This window comes from Lasioglossum baleicum, unplaced genomic scaffold (genome assembly GCF_051020765.1).
Source record: "Lasioglossum baleicum unplaced genomic scaffold, iyLasBale1 scaffold0065, whole genome shotgun sequence".
In the NCBI taxonomy this organism is placed as follows: Eukaryota; Metazoa; Arthropoda; class Insecta; order Hymenoptera; family Halictidae; genus Lasioglossum; species Lasioglossum baleicum.
In genome coordinates, this window is record NW_027469125.1 from 449,331 (window position 1) to 470,730 (window position 21,400).

A 21,400-nucleotide genomic window follows, 5' to 3' on the forward strand; every position below is an offset into this window, starting at 1 on the left:
ACAATAACCTCAATATTTTATGAAATTCTATTATAATTATAGTTATGACTGTATTTTTTTATTATAGGAAGACAGAAGATCAAATAAACTTGTGTATGCTAGTATAAAATCTATTTATATATATTATACAATTTATTTTATTATTTGTTTGACAACTAATAAATCTACAAATTGTTTCATAAACTAAAAAATACTTCCTGCATTTTCGTATTCTCCAATCAGTCTAAATAAATACCATCAACCTGTTCTCGATCATATACCAATTTTTATTAATGCAATTATGACAGTAACAAAACGTTTCTATTTAAAATGAATACATATTTTGAACATAGTTTTTACATTTAAAAAAAATTTTAGGCTCGCCAACTCCCGTAAGGCTGGCAGTCTTTAATAGTATCTCGTCGGTGTCCAGGCTAAGGTTTTTAGAGGGGGCAGCACTAAACCGGTGGCAACGAAAACCCGGGCGTGAGCACCAGTGAGCACTCTCATATCCTCTCTGACGGCAGCTTAAGCCCCCTGGTGTCCAGTCACGTCACGAATGACTCCGGCATAGCATACTGTAGCATACGGAGGGTTAAAGTTAATATATGTAGATATCTAATTTAAGAAAAACAGTGCAGATCGAAACAACTCTTGAAATTAATATCCAACTTAATGTAGTATTTACAAAAGAATATTAACTGTTAATCAGATGTGAATGTTCATTATTTTAACATTGAATACTAATTATTTTTGTTTTCTAATTTCTATCATTTACACAAACACTGTCTCTAACATAATTTAGATATTATAAAAATGTAATGAACGATCGCAAATATAACGAAATAAATAAATAAATCTATATATACATTAAAAAGCTCTCACATGAACGAAAAAATACTTCTAAATATAAATACATACATTACTATTAAATTGATTAAAGCAAGTTTTAACTGTAAAAACCTATGTTTCTCTTTATTTTAAGTGTGTTATTCTTTGTTCAGTTGTAATTTTTACTGTACATATATGAATATTACGTACTTCAATATGTATTTATTTAATGTTTGTAATTTACTGTTGCAATTTAGGTTAGCAGAAAATGACAGTATTAGACACAGAGAAAGACGCGGATAAACGTTCGGTTCCTCCAAGAAAGAAGTTGTGTTTGTCCCTTTCTGGCCGAGAACGTGCTGTTTCTGTTAACATCTCCAAGGTTCCTCACGTGTCAACCGGAGAGAGCCTTTTGAACAGAGTAACTTTTCCATATAGTAAGTGGACATCGGTATCTTTTCATATTAGATCAATTTATATCTCTATTCATTTGCAGAAGATTAGTAGTACATCTGTTCACTGTAGAAGATTAGTACATAGACGTCAGTATTTATTTCTGTATTTATACATTGTAATTTATCATTTCTGTCCGGAAAGTATCCAACATTTGCTTCTATCTTCGTTTCTAAGTGGGCCAAGGCAGATAGCGCATGTTTATATTAGAGGTGACCTTATAATAAGTGGTCTACCCATGCAACAAATCTCTGCGTGCTGTCATTTGTAAACGATACTCAGTTTTGTAAGCATTCAGTCAAGCAAGCGTCGTGTATTATAATGATTGAACGTGTGAAACAACGGATATGCATTAAATTTTGCTAGAAACTGGGGCAATCTTGTTCGGAAACCATTGATACAATCCCCCGTACAGTCCTGATCTAGCTCCTAGTGACTTCTGGTTGTTCCCTGAAATGAAAAACCCTCTCGAAGGATAAAGATTCGCGGACGTAGAAGCAATAAAACAGAATATGACGAGGCAGCTATTCGCTATCCCTAAAGATGATTTTAAGGAGTGTTTCCGTAAGTGGGAGGATCGCTGGATGAAAGTTGTGGCTTCTAACGGACAATACTTTGAAGGGCACCATTGATATCGAGCAGGAATGATACTTCCACCCGCTATAGCACAAGGTTGGATACTTTCTGGACAGACCACATATGTATCTGTTCATTGTAGAAGATTAGTATGTGGACGTCAGTATTTATTTCTTTATTTATACATTGTAATTTTGTATGCCTATTCAATGTACAAGATTTCATAATTATTTGCTGTCTAGATACAAGCAAAATGTTGAATGGTTATCGCAACCAAATAAACAATCACCAAGACGGAGGATACAGCATGTCGAACGGAGGCACAGAGGGATTGCGAATAGCCACTTTGTGCAATCTAGGAAATACATGTTTCTTGAACAGTGTGATATATACTTTACGATTTGCACCATCATTTCTACATAATTTACACCATCTGGCCACTGATTTGTCGAACTTAAACGACAAGCACTTTCAAACTAAAGTAAGTTTGAAAATTATACAGGCAACCTTTGGTTACCTTGTGTAAATTAACTATGATTAGGCTGCGGATCTTAATGCCTTTATAGAAAAATGAGAAGACGAATTGAAAATTGTTGAAGAATTTTGAAGATGTGTGCGTGTCAATATCTGATTTCTCCTCTATTAAATTCATTAAGGGAAGAAATAACATTCAATTTAGTTTCTATTTCTTGCAATCGATGCAGACAATTTCTGCTTTGCATAAGTATCCGCAATCTAATAATCGTTAAGGGAAGAAACAACATTCAAGTTAGTTTGTATTTCTTGCAATCCATGCAGACAATTTTTATTTTGCATAAAGATCCGCAGTCTAGTAATCAATAAAGTTGAAAATTGGAAAAAGTGGTGAAAATGGCAGTTTAAGGCCGAAAATCATGAAAAATTGCAATTTCTACCACATTTGATCGTTTATTCGCAAACCGGTTAACCGATTTCAGTGAAATTCTCAGAATCTAGCCCGGATAGGAAAGCTGTAAACATCAAGTTTCACTATTGTTTTTCACAATTCCGAACAAACACATTTTGTCAACATATTCATTAGACGTGATTTGTTAAACTAATCCTTCTAGCCCTACAGAGAAGTTGAAGTCGTTTGGTCCATCGATAAAAAGTTTTATTCTGATTTAAAGTGTGTGCGATGATAGACTGCGGATCTTTATGCATTTATAGGAAAATGGGAAAGATAAAATTGAAAATTGTTGAAGAATTTTCAAAATTGAAGATGTCAATATATGCTATGATAAAACAAAAATCAAAATTTAATGTGTGTATTGGTTATTATTCGCAGAAAATGGAATTTAACAATAGAACGAATAAATTTGAAAAGAAACTATCAAGTTTTCCACAATAGATCCTAAAGGAAAGGTGCAGGCACTTTATAAAAAGTTTATAAAATCAAGTTTAGCAGTTAGTTGCAAGCAAAACTATAAAATTCCTAAACTATAACAAGTAATATATCCAAATATATAAGAATCTCAGGATATTTTTCGTCGTTTTTGTTATATGTTACTTTGAAGTTTTATACGCAAGAAATAAATAAAACCACTGTTAAAAATTTACATAAAAAATAAATCTACTTTATTAAATGTAGAAAGAATGCGTATATCTTTGTGAGTAGCTTCCATTATACAGGATTATTATCGCAATGCTGCTCTACAATTAATGTCTTAATTATGTAATGTAAAGAGTTGCACATGGCAATATTTTTTAGAAAAATCTAAATCTGGTTACTAATGTATACAGGATGTCCCACGCAACTGGAACAGGCTGTACCTCCTAAACGGTCAGGAATGGAGGAAAATGTTATAAGAAAAAGTTGAATGGCATCAGACGGTGCATACTACGCAACTAATTTTATGAACTTTTGTGCATCGGTGCATCAGAAAAATGCAACTGCACTTTTTTTAAAATGGAAGCCTACATTTTTGACTGCACCAATCGATGCAGTTTGTTGTGCTCTACATAAAAGTACTAACATACTTATGCCCTAAACTTATTTGTTAAGAAGTTATCGAAGCTATAAGTTCACTGAATTATTTCGGTCTCGGCAAGTATTCCGGAGTATCTACGTTATGTTCCATTATAAATCAGAGAACCTTTAGCTTTGATAACTCCTAACGAATAAGTTTAGAGCATAAATATGTTAGTACTTTTATGTAGAGCACACAACAAACTGCATCGATTGGTGCAGTAAAAAATGTAGGTTTCCATTTAAAAAAAAAAGTGCAGTTGCATTTTTCTTATGCACCGATGCACAAAAGTGCATAAAATTAGTTGCATAGTATGCACCGTCTGATGCCATTCAACTTTTTCTTATAACATTTTCGTCTATTCCCTACCATTTAGAAGGTACAGCCTGTTCCAGTTGCGTGGGACACCTTGTATACAATGGTAATTATTCGCGAAAAATGATATTTAACAATGAAATTAATAAATTAAAAAAAAATTAACAATATTTATGCATAAAAATGATTGATATATGATTAATAATATAGATTTCCTCCTAATATGCAGTTTCGCCAGAGGAATTTATCGTACATCGTGATATAAACGAGTAATGATTTAATTACGAGTGCGTTGTAACAATATTTTTGTTGTAGATAAAGTCGTCGTCTTTGGGAAGAACTGGAATGTCGCTTATGTCAAGCGGCAGTCGTAGCTGGAGTAGTAAGGATTTGTTAGCTTTGGCTGGACCAACTGGAAACAACAATAAACACAGGATACAAATAGCCACAGAGAAATTACATGAGTTGTTTATAGCGTTGCGTGCATCCGAAGCCAGAGAAAATAATGAACCATATCAGCCGGATGCGTTTTTACAAGCACTAAGGTATGCACTGTTAACACTAAATTAAATGTTTATATAGAATAGCTCCAAACGCTCGCTGACGAAAATTAAGAAATATTTCAAATTCAATGTTCTGTAAAAATTCTGAATCTTTTTCAAATCAATTTTGCCCTTTTGCAAATGAACTGCATTTTGCACCTTTGCAAGTCAAATTGATCCTTTTGTGAATCAACTTGAATCTTTAGCAAATCAATTTCAACCTTTGCAAATCAAATTGGACCTTTTGCAAATCAATTTTACCCTTTTGCAAATCAATTTCAACCTTTTATAGGTTTTACACTCCAAATTCACCTTGTTGTGAATCAAATTGAACCGTTTGCAAATCGATTTCAACCTTAGCAAGTCAAATTGATTCTTTTGCGAGTTAAATTGACCCTTCTGCAAGTCAAATTGATCCTTTTGCGAGTCAAATTGAGCCTTTTGCGAGTCAAATGGGAGTCACGCAGTACGTTTCTGACACGAAATGTCAAATATCTCGTTAAGTATTGACAAAGCCTCTACTTTCTCATCCCTTAGTTAATTTTTTCAAAAAGTCGTTTGTATTTCAAATTCAAAGTTCTGTAAAATCGTTAGAATATTTTTCTTGAAATTGAATCCACTGTAGATTTGAATGACTCAATGACTCGTAAGAATTTGTTTCAGCTGTTTTATTAAATTATGTTCGGTCGTATGAAAACTTTATGGCATAGCTTATGCTATGCTACATTTCATCTGGCGTTGCATCTACAATTCAAAGTTCGATAAAACTGCAAAAACAAATCGTAGAGCAATTTCTAAGGTTAGGTTAGGAAGGAGAAACTTAAATTTTGAAATCCGTCATAAATATGCTTATAGACCTTTGAATTTGTATCATTTTTGAGTAAAATCATGAATGTCAATGCAAATCAACTGAAAAACGTGTTAGAAAATGTTTAAAGTGCAATGGTGGAACATGCGAACACTTCTTGCAATAAAGTACGTTTCTGACACAAAATATCTAATATCTCGTGAAGTATTGACATTTCGATGACCTTGGGTTAGTACTTTTATACGTAGGATAATAAAAGAGATAGTTTGACTAAAAAAATTGGATTGCATTAAAGAAGATTTGCACTTTTGCAATTGCAAAATAAGGTCATAGGAAGTTAGGACGTATTATGACATACGATTTCTTCCTCTATCATTTTTTTCTATTTTTACTTAACAAAGAGCAGCAACTTGTGACTACTTTGAAATTAATGTAATTTCTGTTTATTAAACATTACAAATTCAATTTTTTTATACACATATTTGCGATGTGCCTTTCTTAACTGTAGGGAGATGCCATCTCTGAGCGGCGAGAATTCCGTCGAATGTCACGACGTTAGTAACTGTAACGACGCGACGATTCGATATCTGTTATTATGTTTTTCGATTTCGTTATTCATATTTGTAATATGCGATTTCTTGGTCATTCTGGTTCGACGTACGAAAACGAAAAGACGTGTTTGATCTCAGACGGAGATTCAGACGGGATAATTTAATTAGTTGTATTTGTTATAATTCAAATTTCGTATTAAAACATTTCGAGTTTACGATCGTATTATTCAATTTACGATTTAAATCCTACATATGTATGTCGGAGGCTGATTGGTAAGATTCTCCATCGGGCCCACTAGGGTTTGACCGGAGACGTTCTCCACCGGATCACTCATTGTCTTCGCACGCGCGGAATTAAATAAACCGGGAAACAACGATCACCGTTAAACACCACAATCCTCGACCCGTAGCGCAACGGCGAGACACGTCAACGAGCCCACGAGGCTGGCAGATTCTCCTTACACGATCTCGCGTATGACTCTTTTCGCTTCCACTCGCGATGACTAGCTGTCTACGAAAGTCAAACGCTCTTCACTGTAGCGCAGCCAAAAACATTCTGCCCCTCGTGGTCACGTTCAACAAGGCCCCAGCCCATTTTTTTCAGGGACCCTATTTCGCATCTCTCCTTGCGCCGCGCACGAAGAGGGATCCAGGTAAACGGGAAACGTTCTATTGCCTTTTCGCTGGGCAATTACTAAGATACGGTCAAGCATCTGACTCTCAGCTGTTCGACCGTAAACGCATAAACGAAATCCCCAAACCGTTATTTTTAAAACTAAACTTTAATCCTACGCAGACGTATAATTCCAAGAGATAACATAATTGTCTTTTACAATAAACAAGCGTTACGCATCTCTGTCAACGGGTTGCGTCGCTTCCGTCATGTCCCAACATGTGTATGAATGAAATGAGACGAAAGCTTAAAGTTAACGAATTCGTCAACTTATCTATCTTTATTTAAAGAAGTAGAATTATTAACGAAATATAGAGGGACAAAATGATAGCGCGTTTAACGAAAAACTTGAAATATAACAGAATTAATCGATAAAAATCAATGTAATGACGTCGATCATTCGGTTTGGTAAAGATTTATACAATTTTTTAATTTTGTTTTCGCTAATATTCTTCCATTCGTCCAAAATGAAAACACGAATAATTTTTCAAGTTGAAGTATTTCTTTACCGCTTTCGCCGCATGGACTGCGGCATTATCTTGTTGTAAAATATACCAACAAAAACATTCTGTAAACAGGAGCCAAGTTCCTATGGCCGTAAAAAGTTGTGAGATCAAACAAAATACATACGGCCAAGTTCGTTAGTTTAGAAATACCTCTTGCAATACTGAAAAAAGCGTTTGTAAAAATTAGTTTAAAAGAACTGTAGCGGCCATCGGCACGTACATTTAGTAGCATTTGGCGTGCAAATGGTCGAGCGAATTTATGGAACCCGTTGGCACACAGCTGTTTTTGGGAAAGCCGTTACTCGTCTTAGCGAGCGTTTTAGAGTCTTTGTTGTATCACGTTTTGGTAGTTAGACCCTGTTACCTTCGGCCCCAACAGTTAGTGCGGGTGCCGTAAATCTCGAGATTCCGAAGGGACCGCGAAGCTAGGCAGGTAGGCGATAGCCGGACACGTCATGAACCGCGGGCCCGTAGGAAATTCCGTTACATTACCAAACTTCTGGGACCGCCCCCGCGTTCAGACAAAGCGCGCCAAGGGCGCAAGGAATAAGGGAGGCGCAAAGAGAGTCCCCGAGAAAATAGCCGATTGGCCGTAAAAGGCGAATACAGGCCCGGCCAATCAGGACGATTTGAAGAAAATCGCAGCTACCGAGCATCGAAGACGGACGACAAAAAGTCAGTCTAGCCCGAGCGCACAGCGAGACAACTTGTAGCTACTGAGAACAAATAAAGAGTTCACTCCTGTCAAGCATAGGACACGCAAAGTTGATTTCTACCTCGAATCCACTTAATCCTACAGAACGCTATTTAAGTTTTAATGAATTACATGGAGTGCTAAATTATTTAAACATGGCCGTTACTTTTTAAACCAATGGCCATAAAAGGTGTTAGGTAGCGGTCAAGTTTGAATAATTTAGCCCTCCATGTAATTCATTAAAAATTAAATAGCGTTCTTTAAAACTAATTTCTACAAACGCTTTTTTCAGTATTGCAAGAGGTATTTCTAAACTAACGAACTTGGCCGTATGTATTTTGTTTGATCTCACAACTTTTTACGGCCATAGGAACTTATTGGCTCCTGTTTACAGGATGTTTTTGTTGGGATTTCATCAATTTTTGTTGAAATTTCATCAATTATCAAGTAGGTATCAAAGACACCGAAGAGATACTATTAAAGACTGCCAGCCCCTGTGTTATTCAGCGGGACCAGTAAATGGGCGCGGGGATAGCGTGAAAGTTACAGTGATCTGATATACCACAGCGCTAAAAGTTCTAAATACTGCCACAATAATGCCAAAACACGGACCCAGGGGGCTTAAGGGGTTAGCCTTAAGACCAGAGCGTGGTGTGATGAACTTTCCTCTTTAGAATGAGCAGACCCATGCTTCGGACCCAAAATCTAGTAAGATTCTAGTTATTTACCCCCTTAAGGGGCTAGTATAGGCTCGATTTGTAACTAGAAAATACCGAGAATCTTACTAGATTTTGAGTTGAAAATATGGGTTTGCGCCCAGACGTTGATTGACCTTATTAGAACAAATTGTGGGCTGTGTGAGGGCTCATTCGAAAGAGGAAGGTTAGACGCAGCGCGCTTTTCTCACGAGGTTAACGAGATTATGTTTATATCTAATAATATGATGGCCCAAAGTCGAGAAAAAGTCTAGGAAAAAATCCCGCAGATTTCAATGCATTTTCTGTCTCTAATAGACTTTTTTGACTTATGAGATGAGAAAAGCGCCCTGCGTTGAACCTTCCTCTTTCGAATGAGCCCTCACACAGCCCACAATTTGTTCTAATAGGGTCAATCAACGTCTGGGCGCAGATCCGTGTTTCGACCCATTTTTCTAGTAAGATTCTAGTAAATAGCAAATATCTAGCAAATAACTAGAATCCTACTAGAAAAATGGGTCGAAACATGGATCTGCGCCCAGACGTTGATTGACCCTATTAGAACAAATTGTGGGCTGTGTGAGGGCTCATTCGAAAGAGGAAGGTTCAACGCAGCGCGCTTTTCTCATCTCATAAGTCAAAAAAGTCTATTAGAGACAGAAAATGCATTGAAATCTGCGGGTTTTTTTCCTAGATTTTTTCTCTACTTTGAGCCATCATATTATTAGTTATTAACATAATCTCGTTAACCTCGTGAGAAAAGCGCGCTGCGTCTAACCTTCCTCTTTCGAATGAGCCCTCACACAGCCCACAATTTGTTCTAATAAGGTCAATCAACGTCTGGACGCAAACCCATATTTTCGACCCAAAATCTAGTAAGATTCTAGGTATTTTCTAGTTACAAATCGAGGGTATACTACCCCCTTAAGGGGGAACTATACCCTCGATTTGTAACTAGAAAATAACTATTTATCAATGTTATAAACCTCTGTGCAAAAAAAAAGTTTGGTAACATTGATAAACACGCAACTGCCTAATGAACACGAGATGGAGTTGCTTGATATTTCCATATTCTATTCAGCTCGTCGCGAATGCCGTTACACAGGGCAGCTCGCACTAATATCAGTGCCACTGATGAGAATATCTACCTCATCTGTGTCAGTTTTGCTATGATTCCACGATGACAGCAGTGCAGCAGTAAAATGTTGCACAATATCGCAGCACTGATTGACAGTCCTCCTGACTAGGCGCCATCTCGTCTAAACGAACTGAACTAAAATTTGCTCTACACTGGCTCTGCATCCGGGAGGACCTCTGTCTTCATGGGGAAATCTATGCTAATGTGAATGAAATCACGCGCCTGGATTTTTTGACCTTATACGAGCATATTTTGAGCTGCACAAAGGTTCATTTGATAGAGGAGGGTTCATTACAGGGCGCTCTTCTCGTCATATCAGTCAAAAAAGTCTCTTTGAGACAGAAAAATACATTGAAATCTGCTGTTATTTTTCTAGATTTTTTCTCTACTTTGGGCACTCATATTATTAGATATAAACATAATCTCGTTAAATCATGAGAAGAGCGCCCTGTATTTAACCTTCCTCTACAGAATAAGTCCTCACCCAGTTCAAAATATGCTCAAATAACGACAAAAAATCCAGGCGCGCAAACCCATGTTTCGATCAAAAATCTAGTAAGATTCTAGTTATTTTCTAGTTACAATCCGAGGGTATAGTTCCCCCTTAAGCTGAATTCAACCACTATGTTTCGGCCCCGAGACATAGGCGGCGTTGGTGTCGCTGCAGTTTTTGCGTGCGTGTGCCTATCGCCCAGAAGCTACGCGAGAGTCATTCTTTGCGATACTGTGGGAATTGGAAGGTTTTGGTGGAAATCAAGTTCGCGTGTAAGGTAACGTAAAAGGAAATATACTTTATTTAAGAACAAACGATACTAAAAAAAGAAGAAGTCCACTCGGTACTACGCTGTTCTACGCTGTGCTTTTCGATCTACTCGCTCTGACTTCCAGAACCACTCTGCCTATTTTCCCTTCGTCAAGGGCTCTCGTCGCCAGTCGTTCTTTTACTTCTCCCCCGCGATCTATACCTGAGTAATAAACGTAACGGTTTTTCCGCGAAGGTTTGGAACTGTTTGGGACACGGTTCTGCAGGCCATCGCCGCTCGCCTGCAAACCATCTGTGTCCCAAATGGTCAGGATACAGAATACTTAAAGCTAGACGCTCTTAGACCTAATGTTAATTTATTCGAACCCCACACTCGGCCATCCTGCAAGTATATCTGACCTCAGATATCGTATTGTCCATCACAAGTCTCTTCAGTGTCACTGCACAGATCATCACTGTCTTCACTCACCCATGGTTTAATATAATCTACGGCTGTAGATGTCTGACGTGGTCCTTCATGTTCACCGATTTTTGTTACAATGTAACAATTGTTCCGTAGCACTTTTGTTACCTCGTAGGGCCCGAAGTATTTTGATGCGAATTTTAGACCTGGACCCTGTTGGGTTCGTTTAATTGCGACCAGGTCGCCCTCTCGATATTTCCTACCCTCGGTTCTTTTTTTATTGAAAGACTTCCTATTCTCTTGCTGAATTTTGAGGATATTCTGCCGCGCCTCTTCCAGCAATTCGTCTCGATTTTCTAAAAATACATTTTCCCATTCGCACTCGAGCAATTCGACTATCCGAGGATCGTCCTGGAATCTAGGGTCTACCCCAAACAATACACGAAATGGTGTCATTCTTATGCTTCGACTAGGGGTTGTATTAAAACATCTCTGACATCGGTCCAAGTATTTGTACCATTCATCAGCTTTCGGTGCTGATAGTTTTGCTAATAACGGTATGAGCGTACGGTTTACCCTCTCTACTTGACTGTTGGCCCGCGGCGTGCCTGTAGTGGTCAATACGTGTTCTATACGCTCGTTTTTACAATAATCCTCAAACGCAATCGATGTGAACGCGGCGCCTCTATCCGATATAATTCTTCGAGGATTTCCAACAAGAATTGCTTGTTTTGTTAAATGACTTATAACTTCCGCCGCATTACAACTTTTCGTGGCGTAAAGCCACACGAACTTTGAAAACGCATCTATAACAACGGAAATGTAGTGATATTTTTTCTTCGTCGACGGGAGCGGCCCTAAATGATCCACATGGAAAGTATCTAACGGTACTTCGCCTTTGTTTATCGCAAACAAAAATCCTTCCTGCCTACCTTGCTTTCTTTCTGCAAGTATACAATCAACGCAGTTCCTCAGTACCTTGTCTATTTTCTCCCTCATATTCCGAAACCAATAGTCCTTTTTCAACAATGCCTCGGTTTTTCCGGACGCGAAGTGACCGTTTTCATGGGCGCGTTTTATTATTTGGGTCCGCATTGACTTTGGCACTAAAAGGCGTATGTCCCCTCCGATTTCTTTAAATAAGATGCCACCCCTTATCGTAAAACCCTCGGCCTGTCCTGACTCTACCAATTCAAACATTTTTTGGATACCTGGATCCTTCTGTTGTGCTTTTCTTAGCCTGGTAACTATGCTGTTTTCGCTCTCGCCCACCAGCATGCACGATGGAAGCGGGTTTCGGCTCAAGGCATCCACATGCATAAGGTTTTTACCTGGACGATGTTCTATGGTATACTGAAACTCCTCCAGTAACAATGCCCATCGCGCGACACGGACGCACAGATTCTTCTTTCGCATTGTTAAGGCGAACGCTCGGCAATCGGTAATTATTTTAAAAGGTATCCCTAATAGGTAGACGCGGAATTTGTTTAGGGATTTTATGATTGCCAGAACTTCCAACTCGTAACTCGCATAACGCTCTTCCGCTGGAGTTGTTTTTCCGCTCGCAAAATATATTGGGTGTAACCTACCATCGCAATCATTTTTTTGAAATAATATTGCTCCATATCCTATTTTAGATGCGTCCGTATGCAATTCCGTTTCTGCGCCGATTTTATATAATTTCAATACCGGTTTACTAGCTAAGGTGATTTTTAACTCCTCGAACGCATGCTCCTCTTCACTACCGAATTGGAATTTCGCATTTGATTTTAATAGGTTGGAAAGTGGTCGCGCTATCAGTGAGTAATGTGGTATGAATTTTCTAAAATAGCCCGTAAGTCCTAGAAAACTCTGAATTTGCTTAAAATTCCTTGGTTTCGGGAATCGCGCCACTGCTTCGGTTTTATGTTCCGAAGGACGAACCGTACCGTCCTTTACAATATGACCTAGGTACTCTACCTGAGATTGTAAGAATTTGCATTTGTCCCAGTTAATTAATAGTCCTGCCTCGCTCGCGATATCCAACACGATTTTTAAATTGTTTAATCCACTCTCGTAGTCTATGGATGGAACAATTATATCGTCTATATAGATTAATACTACTTTCTTCGCAATTAATTCCTTAAATACCGAGTTAATAAATCTTTGAAACACCGATGGCGAGTTACAAAGGCCGAATGGGACCTTCAAGAACTCGTACTGCCCGTCGGGCACAATGAAGGACGTGTATTTACGACTATCCCTATTCACTTTGACGTGGAAAAACCCGTTTTTAAGGTCGAGTGTACTATATACTTTTGCGCTTTGTAGTAGGTCCAATTGATCTTCTATGAGGGGAAGCGGGTATCGGTCCTTAACAATTTTTCTATTTAACAGACGGTAATCGACGCAAAGTCTCGTAGCCCCATTCTTTTTTTTTACTAACACTACCGGGCTAGCGTACTCAGAAAGCGAATGTTGAACGATTCCATCGCGTAACCATTCATTTATCTGCGCATTAACGGTATCCCTTTCCGACGGAGCTAGTCTTCTCGCGCGTTGGAATACTGGCTCATCATCTTTCAATATGATCGTCATTTTTATATCGGTCTCGCGCGTCGCAATAGGATCATAAGTATCGATCATTTCAGTTAAAGTTTGTCTACGTTTAGCGTCTGCGATGTAAGAAATATCTACCCCATTAACCTCGTGCTCTAAGTTAATATCGGAAATGTGTGGAATGTTACTCTTTTCTATTTTGCGAACAATTATCTCCCCTTGTTTAACGGTCAATTCTACCGCGTCTAAAAAGTCCGTTCCCATCAGGAATCCGTGGGCCATTAACCGATCCGGTATTACGCGAATTATTATCGGGTAGGTATCCCCGTCTATTCGCGCTTCGGTACTAAATTCGCCGACCGCTTTATTCGTGTTCGAGCCTATGCCGCGAAAATAAACGTCGCTATCCCTCAACGCAGGTACCCTAGGTTTAAGCTTATTATATTGATCGTACCGCATTAAACATAAATCGCTGCCTGTGTCGATCAAAGCACTTACCTCACGCTCGCAAATAAATACGCTTTTATAATACTTATTTCGCGGTATCTGTCGCACGGCCAGGCTTTCTTCGGTTGCCGGTGTTTTCTTTGTCGGACAGTTTGCCGCAACGTGCCCAAATTCTCTGCACTCGAAACACTTTGACCCTTTGCTTCTCAATGGACAATCGTAGAAATAATGATCGCGACCTCCGCAATTGTAACACCTTCCTGGCGCTGTATCCCGCGCTGCTTGTCGCTGGTATTGTTCGTTACGTCGCTGCATCCCATCGTCCCGTCGCTGTACCACGTGAGCCCGTCGTTGACCGTCGTCGTCGCGTCGCTGAATCCCGTCATCTCGCCATCGGGGCGCGTTGTCTTGTCGTTGGATCTCATCCCATCGGCGGGGTCCAGATACCGCTTTCCACGCTGCTGCACCTCAACGTTGCACCCCACTGTCGGGCCGCTGCGTTCCAATTTCGGCGCGTTGTATTCCAGTATTTCTTCGCCAATTCTGCTCTGGTACATCCACATTGTACCTCGTACCTCTGTATGTATTAGGGGGCAAAACCACTCCCTTAAACGCCTCCAATAGCGACGCCTGCGATTTAAACTTCTGCAGTTTCGCATGATTTCTCAGCGGGTAATCCGGTATTCCGTCGATTAAGTATTCGATGAATTCTTCCTCATCAATTCGAATGCGGTTTGCCAGAATTGTTTTCCGGTGGAAATACTCCGCAAACGTCTCCTCCTTTTTCCATATTCGATTCTCGAATTCCCTGCGGCTATTCGGTTCTGCCTGTCACCGAAAATGTCCTTCAGTGCCTTCACAAGGTCGTCAGCAGTCATTCCGACGTGCTCTGGCTTCGAATGAAACCATTCAAGAGCCTGATTTTTCAGCCGTGATACCGCTAATAATTTTGTTGTGTTGTCGTCTAGGCCGTACGTTGCTCGTAGTAGTGTCAACTGTCTCTCCCAAGCGTCGAAAGTTTCGCCGTTTCCGTCGAAATAGTTCAGCATCGCTTTCATTGCTTCGTTCACTATTACCGGACCATGCCGACCTGGATACATTGCTGCATTTCGTGATGTGGATGGTTCCTCAATGTTCAGTCTCTGCATTTCGCGGATCATCTCTACCTCTCGTTTCAGCAACTGTATCTCGCGCTCCGCAAGCAGTGCCCCGCGCTCCGCAAGTTCTTTCTCTTTCTTAAGAACTTCCATTTCTTTGATGTCTCTTGCTGGTGACCCCGGATCATCCTTCGCGATATCGTTGTTATATTCGTCTATCCACGAGCCTGACGGATCGTCCTCCATAAGCCTGTTAATTAACTCTTGTTTTACACCGATCGTGCTCAAGCCTCTCGCTTTCAAAATGTCTTTCAATTGCGTCACTTTGAATTCACTTGGCGCGGTATTCATCGCGTTACGTGCACTGTACACTTGATTTCACGACTTTGCACTTCGCAGGTTTTTACGCTCCGCAGTTTTTTTTTTTTTTTTTTTAAATAGTCCACACGATTGTTCAGTTCTTATATGTATATCTCACTTTTACACTTGCACTACTTGATTTCACTGCTCACTCAATCCCGGACGAGCCCCCAAATGATTGTGGGAATTGGAAGGTTTTGGTGGAAATCAAGTTCGCGTGTAAGGTAACGTAAAAGGAAATATACTTTATTTAAGAACAAACGATACTAAAAAAAGAAGAAGTCCACTCGGTACTACGCTGTTCTACGCTGTGCTATTCGATCTACTCGCTCTGACTTCCAGAACCACTCTGCCTATTTTCCCTTCGTCAAGGGCTCTCGTCGCCAGTCGTTCTTTTACTTCACCCCCGCGATCTATACCTGAGTAATAAACGTAACGGTTTTTCCGCGAAGGTTTGGAACTGTTTGGGACACGGTTCTGCAGGCCATCGCCGCTCGCCTGCAAACCATCTGTGTCCCAAATGGTCAGGATACAGAATACTTAAAGCTAGACGCTCTTAGACCTAATGTTAATTTATTCGAACCCCACAATACATATACCAAAATTTTCGATGTTTTCATAAGATCGTCGGCAGGGGGTGTCGACTCTGGCACTTTTTTGAACCACTGTTCAGGGCGCCCTCTCAGCTAAAGATGGGTCGAACCGAACTAAAACGTATATGTATGTTGGTGATCACACAAACGTGTACTCACACATAGTTAACCTCGCATGTACGTGTAATCGTATTCATCGCTAGCTATTTATAGTTATGAATTGGGTTTCTTAGAAAAATTAATTTACAACGGTTATGTATGTGTACATATTTATTATTATTGCAATATAACATACTTATTCCCAATAAACATACTTATTCGTAATATAACATCCAATAACATCTTCATAACAACTTCATAAATAATACACACTTTTTTGCTTGTTATTCCTCCTGTTTTGTGGATTTTCCATTCGTTCCAAAAAGTAACTGCAACATATAAGAATAAGATAATTCAATTATATAATTTATTAAAAATAGAAATGTATACTGATGGAAATGGTTATGAATAGTAGACACTTAACTTATTCAATTTGTAGATGCGTTATTTTTGCATTCTTCTTCTTCTTGTAGTTGCGCCTTGGCATCCTTTTTTGCTTATTATTCCTCCTGTTTCGTGGATTTTCCATTCGTTCCAAAAAGTAACTGCAACATATAAGAATAAGATAATTCAATTATATAATTTATTAAAAATAGAAATGTATACTGATGGAAATGGTTATGAATAGTAGACATTTACCTGATTCAATTTGCAGTTGCGTTATTTCTGCATTCTTCTTCTTCTTGTAGTTGCGCCTTGGCATCCTTTTTTGCTTGTTATTCCTCCTGTTTCGTGGATTTTCCATTCGTTCCAAAAAGTAACTGCAATCATATAAGAATAAGATAATTCAATTATATAATTTATTAAAAATAGAAATGTATACTGATAGAAATGGTTATGAATAGTAGACATTTACCTGATTCAATTTGCAGTTGCGTTATTTCTGCATTCTTCTTCTTCTTGTAGTTGCGCCTTGGCATCCTTTTTTGCTTGTTATTCCTCCTGTTTCGTGCATTTTCCATTCGTTCCAAAAAGTAACTGCAATCATATAAGAATAAGATAATTGAATTATATAATTTATTAAAAATAGAAATGTATACTGATGGAAATGGTTATGAATAGTAGACATTTCCCTGATTCAATTTGCAGTTGCGTTATTTCTGCATTCTTCTTCTTCTTGTAGTTGCGCCTTGGCATCCTTTTTTGCTTGTTATTCCTCCTGTTTTGTGGATTTTCCATTCGTTCCAAAAAGTAACTGCAATCCACTGCAATCATATAATTGCATATAAAAAAAACCGACGCCAACCGACGCCGCCAGCAAAGAGTGGGGTGAAGTGGGGATACAGTTTCTATTCCCACCGCCAGGTGCCGCCAGGCCACTACTGTGCTGCCACCAAGCGTAAGGACCGAGGAACGTCACTAAATTCTTAGCCACTTTTTAACAAAGGAGTCGACAGCCCCTGATCGTCGGTGAGCCAATCAGCCAAAGAGTTGGACTACCAAGCGGTAGACCGAGGTTCGAATTCTGTTATGGCAAACAGTTTTTTTCAGGGGTTGAAACGGTTCTGAAAATAACTGTTTGAAACAGTTATATAACGGTCCTGACTGAAACAGTTATGGTAACCGAAAAAATTTTATAACAGTTATGAGAATATCGGTTCTGGCTTATATCGGTTACAGTTACGGTTCTGGAGAAGCGATATTATTTCGGTTCTGTAACTGTTATTTTTCGGTTCTGGATTTCGGTTCCGCATTTCGGTTCTATCATTCTGTATTCTGTATTGTGTTCGGTCAGTTCGGTCTTATATATTTATTAGGTAAGTAGATATTTTTCGTTATTTATAATTTAAACAATCTTTAAATAAATATAATTTTTATAATTTATTCCTATATTCGTTATTTAAATTGTTATTTCAATAATTTATTGTTAAAATGATTGTTTAAACAAATTTTTGTATAATTTGCTTCTATATTCGTTATTTGAATTGTTATTTCAATAATTTATTGTTAAAATAATTGTTTAAACAAATTTTCATAATTTGTTTCTATATTCGTTACTTAAATTGTTATTCAATAATTTATTGTTAAAATAATTGTTTAAACAAATTTTTATAATTTGTTTCTATATTCGTTACTTAAATTGTTATTTCAATAAATTATTGAAAATACAAATTATAAAAATTTGTTTAAACAATTATTTTAACAATAAATTATTGAAATAACAATTCAAATAACGAATATAGAAACAAATTATAAAAATTTGTTTAAACAATTATTTTAACAATAAATTATTGAAATAACAATTCAAATAACGAATATAGAAACAAATTATAAAAATTTGTTTAAACAATTATTTTAACAATAAATTATTGAAATAACAATTCAAATAACGAATATAGTTCAAATTATAAAAATTTGTTTAGATTATAAAAATTTGTTTAAACAATTATTTTATCAATAAATGATTGAAATAACAATTTAAATAACGAATATAGGAATAAATTATAAAAATTTATTTATTTAAAGATTGTTTAAATTATAAATAACGAAAAATATGTACTTACATAATAAATATATAAGACCGAACTGACGGAACACAATACAGAATACAGAATGATAGAACCGAAATCCGGAACCGAAATCCAGAATCGAAATCCAGAACCGATATTCTCATAACTGTTATAAAATTTTTTCGGTTCTCATAACTGTTTCAAGAACCGGAATCGATATCATAACTGTTTTCAACCCCTGGTTTTTTTTCTAACCGTCTACCGCTTTATATCTATACATATATACTATTGGAATATGGGTATATAATAAATCACTCACGATCAAATATGAAATAGAATTTATTCTATTAAATATATAGAAGACACGTTGTGAGGCACGTCTTTACTAATTGACAGATATGACAGAAGTGAGGATCGCTCCAGAAAATAACAGACGTCGATCTAAGAAACAGATAAGAGTTGAGAGTTTCATGTCGTAGACAGCATTGATACAATGTTCATTTATATAGGTGTTCGAGAGTCAAACAAACTGAATTTACTTACTAAATAAAAGTAGATTATTTTTTTCAATTTATAAATTCCAACATATACTGTCATTAGTTCGGCCCCGGGACACAGAGAGCGCTGAAATTTGTGTTTCATTTTTAAGGGGGTAGTATAGGCTCTATTTGTAACTAGAAAATTACTAGAATTTTACTAGAAAAATGGCTCGAAACGTGGGTTAGCGCGAATCGGTTGTTTGTCCTTATTTGAGCTAATTGTGGGCTGGGTGAGGGCTCATTCGAAAGAGGAAGGTTCATCACACACGGGTCTGGTCATGATTTTAACGAGATTATGTTTATATCTAATAATATGAGTGTCCAAAGTAGAGTAAAAATCTAGGGAAAAAACCAGCAGATCTCAATGCATTTTTCTGTCTCTAATAGACTTTTTGACTTATATTATGACCAGACCCGTGTGTGATGAATCATCCTCTCTAGAATGAGCCCTCACCCAGCCCAAAATCTGCTCAAATAAGGACAAACAACCGATTCGCGCAGACCCACTTTTTCGATCGAAAATCTAGTAAGATTCTAGTAAATAGCAAATATCTAGCAAATAACTAGAATCTTACTAGATTTTTGGTCGAAAACATGGGTTTCGTAGTTTTCACTTAGTGTCCTCATTTGAGCAAATTTTCTGCTGGGTGAGGTCTCATTCGAAAGAGGAAGGTTCACCGCATGGGGCTCTGGTCATCCCACCAGTCAAAAAGTCTTTTGGAGACAGAAAAATGCATTGAAATCTGCTGGTTTTTTTCCTAGATTTTTACTCTACTTTGGACACTCATATTATTAGATATAAACATAATCTCGTTAACCTCATGACCAGAGCCCCCTGCGGTGAACCTTCCTCTTTCGAATGAGCCCTCACCCAGCCCAAAATTTGCTCAAATAAGGACACTAACTGAAAACCAGGAAACCCATGTTTCCACCAAAAATCTAGTAAGATTCTAGTTATTTTCTAGTTACAAATCGAGCCTATACTACCCCCTTAACACGCCAGCTTATGGGGGTAGTATACCCTCGATTTGTAACTAGAAAGGAACTAGAATCTTACTAGATTTTGGGTCGAAAATATGGGTTTGCGCCCAGACGTTGATTGACCTTATTAGAACAAATTGTGGGCTGTGTGAGGGCTCATTCGAAAGAGGAAGGTTAGACGCAGCGCGCTTTTCTCACGAGCTTAACGAGATTATGTTTATATCTAATAATATGATGGCTCAAAGTAGAGAAAAAATCTAGGAAAAAAACCCGCAGATTTCAATGCATTTTCTGTCTCTAATAGACTTTTTTGGCTTATGAGATGAGAAAGGCGCGCTGCGTTGAACCTTCCTCTTTCGAATGAGCCCTCACACAGCCCACAATTTGTTCTAATAGGGTCAATCAACGTCTGGGCGCAAACCCATATTTTCGACCCAAAATCTAGTAAGATTCTAGTAAATAGCAAATATCTAGCAAATAACTAGAATCCTACTAGAAAAATGGGTCGAAACATGGATCTGCGCCCAGACGTTGATTGACCCTATTAGAACAAATTGTGGGCTGTGTGATGGCTCATTCGAAAGAGGAAGGTTCAACGCAGCGCGCTTTTCTCATCTCATAAGTCAAAAAAGTCTATTAGAGACAGAAAATGCATTGAAATCTGCGGGATTTTTTCCTAGATTTTTTCTCGACTTTGGGCCATCATATTATTAGATATAAACATAATCTCGTTAACCTCGTGAGAAAAGCGCGCTGCGTTGAACCTTCCTCTTTCGAATGAGCCCTGACACAGCCCACAATTTGTTCTAATAAGGTCAATCAACGTCTGGACGCAAACCCATATTTTCGACCCAAAATCTAGTAAGATTCTAGGTATTTTCTAGTTACAAATCGAGGGTATACTAGCCCCTTATGCCCTCTGCACGGACCTAAGGATCAGGGTAGCGCCACTCAATGTATTTTTCTGTTAGCATGTGGGGACTCGGTTCCCCCACTCCCATATATGTGCAGAGTGGGGATCGGCGGAAGCCGCTGGCGCCGCCGAACCAGTGATGTGATCAGACCCACCGTAACTCGCGCATGCGCGGCAATTTCAGCCTCAGTAGCGTAACTATTTCGATAAAATCGTGTAGCTTGAGCACCCCGCAAGACTTTTATAATTGAAACTTATTCTTTATTTTGAGGATGGGATAGGGAAAGAGCACTGCAATAACTACGCAAACGAATACATAATCGTCTCTTGTCCATCAGTCGTCCCGCCAATAACACTGGTACATTCCCGCCAGAATAACTGCCTCAAGGCGTCAAGGCCCTGGCCGCTCGGCTGCGTCATTGTAGATACGGTACTGTCTTGGCCGCGCATGCGCGAGTTACGGTGGGT

At 38.3% G+C, this 21,400-nt stretch overlaps 2 protein-coding genes across 8 annotated transcripts in view; one reads left to right on the forward strand and one right to left on the reverse strand.

Moving 5' to 3' along the window:
* Nucleotides 1-430: 430 nt before the first annotated feature.
* Nucleotides 431-21,400, forward strand: part of Usp1 (ubiquitin specific protease 1) — a 72,697-nt gene continuing 51,727 nt past the window's right edge. Inside the window, exons 1-4 of one of the 6 annotated variants that reach the window (XM_076445611.1) lie at nucleotides 431-579; nucleotides 1,068-1,247; nucleotides 2,082-2,320; nucleotides 4,458-4,687. In XM_076445611.1, the coding sequence (XP_076301726.1) occupies nucleotides 1,079-1,247; nucleotides 2,082-2,320; nucleotides 4,458-4,687 (638 nt within the window). In that variant the 5' untranslated portion in view covers nucleotides 431-579; nucleotides 1,068-1,078. Of the gene's footprint in view, nucleotides 1,248-1,832; nucleotides 1,999-2,081; nucleotides 2,321-4,457; nucleotides 4,688-21,400 lie in introns of all 6 variants that reach the window. The other 5 variants (XM_076445612.1, XM_076445614.1, XM_076445613.1 and 2 more) reach the window with 5 other exon arrangements.
* On the reverse strand, nucleotides 14,503-17,404 carry LOC143219749 (uncharacterized). Of its 2 annotated transcripts, XM_076445629.1 has the most exons (4): nucleotides 16,906-17,404; nucleotides 16,689-16,810; nucleotides 16,474-16,594; nucleotides 14,503-16,378 (listed from the first exon to the last, which is right to left on the reverse strand). In XM_076445629.1, the coding sequence occupies exon 4, from the start codon at nucleotides 15,346-15,348 to the stop codon at nucleotides 14,593-14,595; it is 756 nt and encodes a 251-aa protein (XP_076301744.1). In that variant the 5' UTR covers nucleotides 15,349-16,378; nucleotides 16,474-16,594; nucleotides 16,689-16,810; nucleotides 16,906-17,404; the 3' UTR covers nucleotides 14,503-14,592. The 2 variants fall into 2 exon arrangements, with proteins under 2 accessions (XP_076301744.1, XP_076301745.1); XM_076445630.1 differs by lacking the exon at nucleotides 16,474-16,594.